Genomic DNA, 12,497 nt, shown 5'->3' on the forward strand with positions numbered 1-12,497 from the left:
CAGCCTCCTCATCTCACCCTATCCTTCTATTCCTTTTGCCCTCGTGTTTATCTAGCTTCCCCTTAAATGCATGTATGTTATTTGTCTGAACCACTCCCTGTGGTAGCGAGTTCCACATCCTCGCCACACTCTGGGTAAAGAAGTTTCTCCTGAATTCCTTATATTAATGACCCCTGGTTTTGGACTCTCCCACCTGCTCTACGTCTAAAGACCTCTATCAGGTCATTTCTCAGCCTTCTAGAGAAAAGAGCCAAACAACGTTCCCACGAAGCTGCACAGCCGGGCAGCTCTCTGCCGGTCCCTCTCAGCCTGGGACCAGCTTTACCAATATTAAACTGCGAATGGGCCGGGCAGGCCCTTAAAGGGGCCGCGCACCCAAAAAAAATTAGGGGGCACATTAGGGCCAAGCTATAGATAATAACCAGACAGTCACAATCACTCACAGGTTTCATGTACATTTTTAATAAATACTTTTCTTTGACAATTCCTATTTACAATTTGTACAGTTTTGGTAGGCACATTTGAAGGAGGCAACAAGCTTTAACCAAAACCTCCAAAGACAAATTAAAATGTTACACCTTGAATTATTTGCAGGAGCTGTACTGAATCCAGTGTCTGAGAAGTTACAGAGCAGACATTTCAAGCTGTGTTTTACAGCAGGGTATCTTTTTAAAAAAAAACTTGGCAAGGTATGCTGCAGAAACATCTGGTAACAAACCTGGAGATGTGCAGTTATTTGAAAATACCGATGGCTGACTGTTCACCACGTCGTAAGTGGGTAAAGAACAAGCTCACACTTAGCACCTTTCACAACCTCAGGGCGTCCCAAAGCGCTTCACAGCCAATGAAGTACTTCTTGAAGTGTAGTCACTGTTGTAATGTAGGAAACGCGGCAGCCAATTTGCGCACAGCAAGCTCCCACAAACAGCAATGAGACAAGTGACCAGATCATCTGTTTTAAGTGTTGGTTGAGGGATAAATATTGGCCAGGACACCAGGGAGAACTCCCTTGTTCTTCTTTGAACTAGTGGGATCTTTTACCTCCACCCGAGAGAGCAGCCAGGGCCTCGGTTTAACATCTCATCCGAAAGACAGCACCTCTGACAGTGCGGCACTCCCTCCCTCGGTCATGGCACTGGATTTTATGCTCAAGTCTCTGGAATGGTGACTTGAGTCAGGAGGCGAGATAGAGCTGCCCACTGAGCGAAGACTGACACAAGGTGCTCACCAGGGGTACACTTAGCTCATATTACAATCCCAGCTGTAAAACAGATTTCCAAGAGCGCTGGGTTATTTTTACAATTTCGGATTGGAAAAGGGCACAGAATGATTGTGTACTCCCTTGTCTTAATCTCTGTTCAGTGTGCACTGACCCCTTGTCTTGTTTTGAATGTACGAAGAGCAGAGCAGTTTTTTGTAAAGCACGCTACAGTTGCTCAATACTGTAAATAAATCGAATGTAAGAAACCAGGGCCGGCGCCTTGATGAGTTATCAAAAATCTGATGCAGGACATGAGTACACACAGGCCTGGCCTGTTTTTAATTTTGTTCTGCGTTATTTTCGGCGCATGCATCAGCTTTCCACATTCAGGCAACGGGACAGATCGAAAGGAATAGAACTGAATATTCTTTGGGCCGTTCATCTCCCGTCTCGGTGCGTTAACTAAAACCCAGACAACTGCACATCTGTTGCATAGAGCTGAAGAACGCTAGCAGTCTTTTCTCTTTTTAAAATAGTGTTTCATTTACATCTTCAGCTCAATGCCTCGGCATGAGCATAAGCATTATTTCTCATTCATCAATTGATCGCTAATTTTCAGGGGAATAATAGCATCAGGGACTCTTAACTAGTTATAACTCAGGGCCCAGTACAGTGAGTGAATTAGAAACCTAACCATATATTATTGCCACCACTCCAACTGGTAGGAGAGCCGTACCACGTTTTTAATTCCCCTTCCCCCCCCCCCCCGCCCCCATTCCCTCTCCAGTTTCTCTTTTTTCTGGGTTACAGGTTTCAGAGGTACTGACCACCCTCTAGTACACCACCCCGCCCCCGCCCCCACCCCCCCAACCAACGATCCCGTTAAGCTGTGCAGCTGCACGGCGCTCTGCAGGTCACACGCAGCCAGTGAGCCGGCTTTTAAATAGAAAAACCACACGTGCGGGGAATTTTGAACGCCCCGCACAGTCCGTTAAAGGGGCCGCATGGGCCAAACAAAAATGAGAGGGAACATTGCCCCCTCCCCCCCACCCCAAACCGGTCACTCTTCCAAGTGTGACCTTAGACAGTGTATGATTTCACCGCGGAATTCACTACGGCCGATCCGGATTCTTACTCTCACCCGAGAACCATACCCAGTTACCGTCCTCACTGTGAAATCTAACAAGTGCCACTTCCGTCACTATTACACTAGCCTGCCCTGGCTCCCCAGCACTCGCTCGCCTCTCTGAAATCCCACCATCCATGAAGCTCACTCCTCTGACAGCAAGTCATTGTTGCGTGTGTAGGGGATAGGGTGGAGATGAATGCTCGAAACGCTGCCTATTACAGTACTCTTAACCGGCACTAGCCAATATAACTGCTATTTACTTTGCCTTTCATGAAAAACAATACTATCTGCAGTCTTCACAAGCACTTTGAACCTGAATCCTGATAAAAAGGTATTAACTTGCCAAGAAATATAATGCTTGGATTTGAATTTCTACTTTTCCAACAACAGCCCATTGAACCAGCAGCTCAATCGAAACAAAAACAGAACATAAACACTATTATGTTGCTAAGACTGTACGGTGGACGAGTTGTCTTTAACACTCCACCCTGAGCATTAGAACACTGGAGGGAGTGGGCAGCTATGACTAACAGTCCAATGTGGGAGATTGCAAAGACTCTCAGATACACCCCCCAAATACATGCTCCTGTTCACTGGTCTCTGACTGTGTGGAGTTTGCACATTCTCCCCGTGTTTGCGTGGGTTTCCTCCGGGTGCTCCGGTTTCCTCCCACAGTCCAAAGATGTGCGGGTTAGGTTGATTGGCCATGATAAAAAAAAATTAAAAATTGGCCCTTAGTGTTAGGGGGGATTAAATACGTGGGGTTACGGGGATAGGGTTTGGGTGGGATGGTTGTCAGTGTAGGGACCGGGTGGCTAGGGTTTGGATGATCAGCCATGATCTCGTTGAATGGCGGAGCAGGCTCGAAGGGCCGAATGGCCTACTCCTGCTCCTATCTTCTATGTTTTCTATGAAATCTTCAAGGCAGCCGACTGTCCTATTGGTCCTTTGCCATCTTTAAAAATTCAAGGCCACCCAAGTTTTAAGTTCAAAAGTTAAACTCAAAGACCGCCTGGTCACTTTTTAACGGCCCCGTTTGCCGTCGGCCTACCCTTGCACTCTACAACACTGCGATTGTATCGTGGAGCAAACTGCAATAATACTGGCCTGAATTTCCTCTGGGGGGGCCCCGCTTCTCCCTCCCCGGTGTGAGTGCGGCAGAGTGGAACCCCCGTCCCCATGGCCAGAGACCCTGACCCCAAATTCCAGGGGTGGGATCATTTACGTAGCCAGGCCAGCCCACTCCAGCCGAAGCAGATTCGTCCTTCCAAGGCGGAGCGGAGTTCCCTGGAGTCCCAAACAGGGTCGAAATTTTTTGCAACTCTTCCAACTCCCACTGGGGCCGCTCCAGCTGAAGGAGGTAATCGATTCCCCTCTGGGATCCATGACCTGACTTCAATAGGGAAGGCCTCAAAAAGGCAATTGTGCCTGGGCGCAGGTACTGCTGATGCCCTGAGGGCTTAACAGGATGAATTGACCAGGGGACCCCCCGCCGACTGGAATTTCACTGTCCGGTTGAAATGTTGCACGCCGTTCCCCGGGTATTACTGCTACTTACGCCCTCCCCAACCCCAGGAATTTCAGGTCCATTTTATTTGAAAAGAGAATTGGCTGCACCCAACATACAGAATTATTAGATCGCCTAACCTTAAACGGTCTCATCACTGACACCCAACCAACCTGCATTATACGACACATGCAGCACCAGTGCAGTGCAAAGCATCGCACTGATGCCAGAAGCAGTATAATTGGAGAGATGCATGTTGAGTATTTAAACACCCAGAGTATTATTTATTTTAAAACACGGATCAGGAGTTCAAGTGCGCGCAGTGGTTCGGTGCACCGCTGTTCTGTGGCTGCACTGGAGCTGGTCAAACCAACTGTGAACAACACATTCTGCAAGCTCCCACAAACAGCAATGTGACAATGACCAGAGAATTGTACTTTTTAAAAAAAGTGATGTTGGTTGAGGGATAAATATTGGCCCAAGACACTGGGGAGAACTCCCCTGCTCTTCTTTGGAATAGTGCCATGGGATCGTTTGCCTTCACCCAAGAGAGCAGACGGGACGTCTTATCTGGAAAACAGCACCTCCGACAGTGCGGCGCTCCCTCAGTACTGCCCCCTCCCACAGTGCGGCGCTCCCTCACTACTGCCCCCTCCCACAGTGCAGCGCTCCCTCACTACTGCCCCCTCCCACAGTGCAGCGCTCCCTCAGTACTGCCCCCTCCCACAGTGCAGCGCTCCCTCAGTACTGCCCCTCCGACAGTGCAGCGCTCCCTCAGTACTGCCCCCTCCCACAGTGCAGCGCTCCCTCAGTACTGCCCTGGAATGTCAGCCACTATTGTATATGCTAAATGATGCTAAGCCACGGTAGCAGCAGGATAAGAGTTCATTTTTTCACAGCACCGAACTCGCCAACAAAAGAACCCACTGGTTTAAAACGGACATTCATTGTGAAAGCACTGGCAACAACTATGCTCTGGTAACAACTCCTAAATTAGCCAAGCTTTAAGTCTGGAACAAATATTTCTTGCGATAAAATGCATGATTAAATTACCATCCGATTTATTAATAATGTTTAAACACTTCTTCCATATCCTCAGGTGGGGCAAAAATCTCAGTGGGACAGAACCGATCTTGGATGGCTACAGATGGAGGATGAGTTAACCCAGTGGATGCTCTTTTGTGAACACAAAGCAGTGAGTTCCCAACCTCTTGAGAAGCAATCGAGGCAAAAATAAAAATTGTTCTTTTTGCACTAATTATAAAAGTAAAATGCTTGAACTCAAGGGCGGGGGGGTTAGGAGAACATCGCCCCATTGCCAATCACTGAGCGCCATTCACATATGTCATGGAAAGTCCATGTCTGGACCCCTCGCTCTCCCAGCTGATGAGGAAATTGCCTTTTTGGGGGCAAAAAGAAATGGAAAACCATTTAGTACTTTTTAAAAACACCCGATCTGGGCAGAAGGCTACTTCCTACGATATGGCTGCACAGTGTGTCTGGCTGTACAATGCTCCTGCTCTCTAGGACGGTTCTGGCAGCGGAGACCCCTTTCCTGTCCTGGAGATGGCTGCATCTAGTGACGCCACTACTCCCGGTCAGAATGGAGATAATTGGGTAATTCCCCCGTCAATCACGCCTGGAGAGCGACGGGGATTGATTTTAACGCACATCATTTATATTATGCAACTATCCTCCACTCACTGCATTTTGCCAGAGTAATCACCCTGCTTTTAGCCAGAGAAGTTACTATAGTTTTGGTCACGAGTTTTGTTTCTAGTTTGTAGTGACTCCTTTAAAATAGACTGCTTGCCGTAGTGCGTTGTTTAAATAGACTCTGTTTGCTGAGTCAATAGACTTTGTTTGTTGTAGACTGTTTGTTGCAAGTCTCGCCTTGCTCCAACTCATTAGCTGACAGTGGTGTCAATAGACAGTCTGCTTGGAGATAGCCAAGACATTGCTTGTGGAGGGAGCATTGGTATCAAGGTTTTCCAAACTCTACTGCTACATGTTTGAGGTAGTGGTGGCTTCCACTACCCCTCCTCCACGTGATGTAAATTCTAGCCAAATACCAACACCTCAAAATCCCAGCCAGTCATTAACGCCAGGCTCCCCACAGAATTCACAACCTTTCTGCTCCCAACACAGTGTCAAACCACTCCTTCAGCATACCGGCAAACTAGCATGCAGCACCATTTCAATGCCACCATGTAGAAGACATCTGGAGCAGGGCTGTATTTAAAAGATAACTTACCAAGTCCGGAGATCCACTAATGAAGCCTCTGTCTGTGGTCCCATAGCAACCTCTGGTACCTCAGCCAAGTGGCAATTAATCATGCGAAAGTCTAGACAGCGAGTGTCAGCAGGCTGCTGGCTGTGTGGCGCATCACAGCCAGGCATGATCATGTTCTCCCCAGACGTCCATGAAGCTATCGTCTCCCAGCAGGGGCCAGTGGATAGCGATGAGGAGAAATGAACAATGGCCGATTTTGCCAGCAATTCCACCACACCCTCTAATCTAGGGATGCTCAGACCAACTGTAGACCCTCGCTGAGATTAGTCAACTTGCTGCAGACCAAGGAGTGGACCTGGGACCTTCTAAGCTGCATGGCTACCTTGCCTTTACCAACTAAGAGGACCTCTACCAATGCTAATGTAGCCTCTGTACGCCAACACACCCACTACCGTTAATTTGAGGCTACCATCTTGCATGTTCCCACTGAAGGGACGATGAGGAAGTACCATCACTCACCACTCCCCTGTAATCACTGGGCAGTTTGACCCGACAAACTCACCCAACCACTGTCCAAGACGTCATGGGACATCCTAGAAAGGCCATCTGGAAACATTAACCAAATCAGTAAACTTTTTGGATTTCATTGCAAAACATTACCCCCCCAACCCTGAAAAAGCTCCAAAAGTAATGTTCATCCTAGAATAGCTCGAACATAGTGCAGACTTTTAGACTAAGTTGACTGGTGCCCATTGCCAAGAAAAATCTAGAGAAGGTAATCTGAAATATTGTTTGGCTTTATATATATATTTCTATAATTATATAATAAACTTTTACAATAAATGTTACATCAACTATCTTCGTGTACTCTGTTACAAGTACAATTATTATCCTTCAAGGCCTAGAACAACCTCGCTATGATCACACGGGAGTGGCAATAAAGCTTATTATCCCATCAGATTGTACTCGTCATATATGGGTAATGAAATATTAATCAAAAGTCATAATTTGTCTATTTAAAGTTGCTGATAAATGTTTTTTGTTGTTGAATACACCCATTTTAATCAGAGTGCTCTGTAACCATGTGGTAGGCAAGTGAATTGGTTTGGACCTTCAGTAGGGTGTTGCATCCCCGTTTCTCTCTCTCTCGCTCGAATCCCTAGCCCCCAAATCTGCTTCAGCTTGCGAATATTCAGCAGGGCACGATTCTGTCCAAGATTCTTCCTTGTATGGAACAGGTTTATAAATGTATTAAAAAAAAACACACCACAATTTCAACCTGTTGACCTGACCACTGCGAGGAGGGTCAGGGCATCATTATGGTTGGGTCACTTGGCTGCTGCGCGTCTCTCAGTCTCCCGAAGACCTTGTCCAAAACCGACAAGTTCATGGCAAAGATTGGAGTATTCGCAGGGGGGGCAATTGTAGTTGGCTTTAGCAGAAGTGGAGGAGCACCCCACAACCGTGTTGGGATGAGATGCATCGTGACTACAGCAGGTTGTCAGCTTTCAACGAACTTCCTACGAGGCATCATATTGCACTGATAGTGGAGTGGGAGGGGTCGCATCCACTGTATCTCTACAATGTGAAAAAGGAGGAGGTAAACAACACCCGACTGCCCACATAGTAGTCAATCATCTTTCTTCCCTCCTTTCTCACACACTGGATTGATTACCCCTTCACTGGGAAAAGAAAGCACTGATCACCAGTTTTCCAAAAAGGTCCGCATGGCAAATCCCATCTCTCTCGCCTCCCCACCCCATTTCAAAATACCACAATTCTTTCTCCGCAATACAGATGGCAAAATTGAACAACATTTAGAGTCGTAATAAAACAGGACACGTTACTGGAAAATGAAATCATGGCACATTAATAAAAAAGACCAGATGTTACCAGCAGAGGTTCATCCTTTGTGTGGGCTCTCAAAGGGCAGTAGGGGCTCTGCAGTTGGTGATCTAGTTCTCCCTCAGCAGGTCAGCGCTTCATTTTGCTATTGCCTTGTGCTGTAAACCAATAGTATAGACTGAAGACCGGCAGAGTCATTTTACTCCAATTGGGCCGGAGTTTTGGGGGGGGGGGGGGGGGGTGAAGAAATGGCTATTCTAAAAGCGCAGTACGCACACTTAGAACATTTCCAACATAAGCAGCGGCGATAATCACTGAATTAGGCCAAGCTCGTCCCACTCCTGGAAAGATTCTGCGGCCTATTTTCATTACAAAGCTAGAACCGCACAAAACGCAAACCCCAGCCGTGGCAATTCTGGATGGTCAGTAATCTGGTTTATAAATCCTTTGTCCCCAAGCGACACAGGGCATCAAGACTCTAACCGGTATGAATCTCCAGATTAAGAAATTTCCCAGGGTGAGAAAATTGTTTTTTTTCTGTTCCTGGTTTTCTCCCCACTCTCCTGAAGGCTCTGGTGGTGTATGTTTTACCGGCACTACGCACCCTCTGGCAGCTCACCAAATTGGCACGTGTGAATGTCCACAGCCGAGAGTCAGCAGACGATTTAAATTCAGGGGGCATCAACGCAGAGGCGAGTCGAGTCCTGTCCTCACCCAGATAGCCACACACGCACTTCCCAGCAGGGGGCACAATGTAGCAATCGGGAGGGGAAGGCAAGAAAGTAACTCGAGAGAGCGAGCGAGATAGGGTCTGTTTGAGCCCCTCTTCAGTCCTTGGACTGGCACACACCCATCCGCTTTCATGGCTTGAGGATCGGACAGGATACAAGGGCAGTACTGTTCATGATATGACCTCGGGACCACTTGCCTTTCACTCGTGGCCCTTGGCTTCAATTCAGGGCCTCTCTATATGTGGGGTGATCGATCAGCCTGGGAATTAGTGCTGCTCTGTCTCCTTTTCCAGCTCTCCAGGCACCCCTTCCGCCCCACCACCCCCCCCTTCCATAAAGGGAATGAAAGAGCGCTGTTCAAATAGAACAGTTGGTCTTGTAGGGGTCATTCCCCCCCCCCCCCCCGGTTCTCTGCAGGTGAAGTGCCTTCAGCTGCCTGATTGGAATCAGGGGGTCACACCATATGGGGGAAATCGCAGCAAGCCCCACATCCCATCACTGAGAGGTGCAGCATTGCCAGAGTGTGGACCTCAGTTCCACTGGGAATCCAAACAGAGAGGAATGGCGAAGGGGTTAGGGCAGGGTGGGGGTAGAGAACTGCAGGAGTCGATGTGGCCACCTTAATAAATGGCGGGATGGTCAGAAACTGGGGTTTACATGCCAATTTCCACTTTTGAAAACAATTAGTTGCTTAGCCACGAGACCAGAAAGACAGGTTTCAGCGTACACAGCTACTTCAAGCCAGCTTCCCACTCCCTCCGACTGAAGTTGCTTTTACATGGCACGACACCTGCAGCAGACTGCCATCGGATCCCAGAATCGCAGGTCTAGCGCAGCTGGCTAAAAGTGGAATTTAAAACCGCCAGGACTCGTTTAAAAGCCGGCCAAGCCAGATGACCCATTGATTATTATTTTGTTTGAATGGATCGTCCTCGCTGCCGATCTCTGCAAAGCCCAGCAGCGTTATAATTGGCTTGCAGTCATCCGCACAACACGCATTCTGGGAAACGGTAGCAACAGCGCGATGAAAAAAGAACCTGAGTAGAAGCAGCGGAGCCATTCACCTTCTGATCGTAACTGACTTCTGGCATCTTACACAAGGCAGTAAAACAGGGAGGAGCGACATCCTGTAATTGAGACACTCTGGGGTCGCACCAACTGCTGTAAACAACCCTCCAGACTTCAATGAGCCGACCAGAAAGCAATATGAAGAGAGTTGTTTTTAAACACGTAACATTTTTAAAAAAGAGACAAGAGACAAACCTTTTAACTTCCAAAAATTCAGAAAGAAAAAATACCAATGTTAGTATTCCCTAAACAAAAACCTTGGGTTGGCAGCCATGCCCGATCTCCAATTCCACCTCCAGCTATGCGAGAGCGTGGGCAGCTCTGGGCCGTCATACACAACTGTCTTGTAACAGAGGCTCCTTGCCGTCGGGGCTCGTGCTCTGCGGGCTGTGCGGGTGACCTTGGGCCCCGTTGCTGTGTTTCTTCCAGCTGCCGGGACGCGGAGGGAGGCCGCTGTGCTCAGGGATGAACAAGGCGACTAGCAGAGACAGCAAGACCGAGCACGCTCCGAAGAGGAAAGGAGGCCCTGGGATTATGGTGCTCTGAGAGGCAGAACGAGGGGGAGAGAGAGAGAGAGAAAAAAAACAAGGGATTAGTGGAGTTATAAGCTTGCAGGTTTTTAAAACAATTAACTCGAGGACAGTTTACAAACTCATAAGAAGGATTTCACACAAGGTGACTTGTCAATTTTTTCAACAAAATATCTTTTTATTTCAATATCCTCAGTTTTCTTGCGTTCACCACTGTTGTGTTTATCAACGAAGAGGAAAATGAGAAAGCTCACACATATATAGCACCTCACCGCAGTTCAAAGCGCTTCAGGTGTGAAGAATTACTTTGAACTAAGTGACTTATGTATACAAATATGACTAGCAATTTTGCACATTGCTAGCTCCCACAAACAGTAACGAGGTGAATAACCTGTTGGTCTGTTTTACTGGTGTTGGTTGGCTAAGATACCAGGAGAACTTCATGCCTTCAACTGCCTAGGCCCCAAGCTCTGGAATTCCCTCCTCACCTCCTTTAAGACGCTCCTTAAAATCTACTTCTCTGACCAAGCTTTTGGTCATCTGCCCATATATCTCATGTGGCTCGGTGTCAAATATTGTTTGTTAACCCTCTTGTGAAGCACCTTGGGACATTTAACGACATTAAAGGCGCTATATAAATGCAAATTGTAGTTATTGCGCTTCCTCCAATAGTGTCATGAGATCTTTAACATCCCTCTGAACAAGCAGATGGGGCCTCAATTTAATATCTTAGAAAGACAGCAACTCCAACAACAGAACAGAAGCCCGAGATCATAGACAGGCTTCTGGACATACAGCTTCCTTACGCTCGGGTCAGAAGAGCATTGGACCTGGTGTGGGAATAGAATGATGCAGCACAGAGGGAGGCCATTCGGCCCATCGCGCCAGCTCTTTGAAAGAGCTCTCCAATTAGTCTCACGCCCCACCTGCTCTTTCCCCGTAGACCGGCAAATATTTCCTCATCAGGTATTTATCCAATTCCCTTTTGAAAGTTACTATCGAATCTGCTTCAGGCAGCGCGTTCCAGATCACAACAACTCGCTGCGTAAAAATATTTCTCAACTCCCGTGGTTCTTTTGCCAATTATCTTAACTCTGTGTCCTCTAGTTATCAACCCTCCTGCCAGTGGAAATATTTTCTCCTCATCTACTCTACCAAAACCCTTCATAATTTTGAACACCTCTATTAAATCTCTCCTTTGCTCCAAAGAGAACAATCCCAGCTTCTCCAGTCTTTCCACACAACTGAACTCCCTAATCGCTGGCACCATTCTGGTAAATCTCCTCCACAGCAACTCCAAGGCCCCGACACCCTTCCTAAAGCACGGTGTTCAGAATGGAACACAATACTCCAGCTGAGGCCTAATCAGTGCTTTATAAAAGGTTTAGCATAACTTCCTTGGCTTTTGTACTCAATGCCTCTATTTATAAAGTCAAGGACCCCGTACGCTTTTCCAATAGCCTTAGGTTGACTGTGGTTCAGGAAGGTACTTGAGGAGCAGTGCCCACACAACAAATTGTTCTTGTCACCTCATCAGTGGGATTCTGCATGTTTCCTTTCGGAACTTTGCCTGGGTTGTCGACGTCTCCCATTTCGTTTAACTCCACGTGGAAAAGGTAGAATACAAATCCATACAGCGCTGGGCCAAGGCCATTGCACAACCCTCGGATTCCAGTGATCATTCCTTGCACAACTCCTGGAGGAAAAGGGAAAGACCAGCTTAGAAGCAAATCCTCCAATAAGGGCTTCACATTCCAACCGTTGCTCGTTAATCAAGGAATGAGTGGGTGGGGTACCCAAGCTAAAATTAATCGCAAATTGTATTCGAACAACGGTACTTGCAATTCTCAAAAAAAAAATCACAGTTGTCCCCTCCACTCATGTCCCAGGGAGACTGGAGCTTCACTGGGGAATGGTTCCAGTGGTGCCTGCAGCCCAGCACTACCTCACCCAAGTGACCATGGGCAAGTGTAGGTAAGTGTTGACAGGCTGTAGCTGCTGGTAGTGAATCTACTGTTCCCATTTACAACTCCTCTCGACCCATCTTTTGTTTCTTTACTTGTCCCATTACCATCTCCTTTTGCCCCACACCATCATCCCACCTTTCGTCCTTTAATCTCTCCTGCCTTCCACCCCATCACAGACCTTCCCTATTGTTCTTCTCCCCCTCCCTTTGCCTGCCTCTGTACTTGTTTAAAACCTGTTAGCTCTCTAACTTTTTCTGGTTCAGATGAAAGATCATTGAGCTGAAAG

General features: G+C 47.5%; 1 protein-coding gene across 2 annotated transcripts in view; it reads right to left on the reverse strand.

The window, feature by feature from the left end:
* Window positions 1–442: 442 nt before the first annotated feature.
* LOC147108001 (solute carrier family 71 member 1-like) overlaps window positions 443–12,497 on the reverse strand; it is a 67,700-nt gene continuing 55,645 nt past the window's right edge. For both annotated transcript variants that reach the window (XM_086004396.1, XM_086004395.1), the window contains 2 exons: window positions 11,774–11,940; window positions 443–10,256 (listed from right to left, as the gene is read on the reverse strand). In XM_086004396.1, coding sequence (XP_085860522.1) covers window positions 10,044–10,256; window positions 11,774–11,940 — 380 coding nt within the window. In that variant the 3' untranslated portion in view covers window positions 443–10,043. The remainder of the gene's footprint in view (window positions 10,257–11,773; window positions 11,941–12,497) is intronic.

This window comes from Somniosus microcephalus, chromosome 13 (genome assembly GCF_052327205.1).
Source record: "Somniosus microcephalus isolate GS21.2 chromosome 13, FLI_Smic_1.0, whole genome shotgun sequence".
Taxonomy (NCBI): domain Eukaryota; kingdom Metazoa; phylum Chordata; class Chondrichthyes; order Squaliformes; family Somniosidae; genus Somniosus; species Somniosus microcephalus.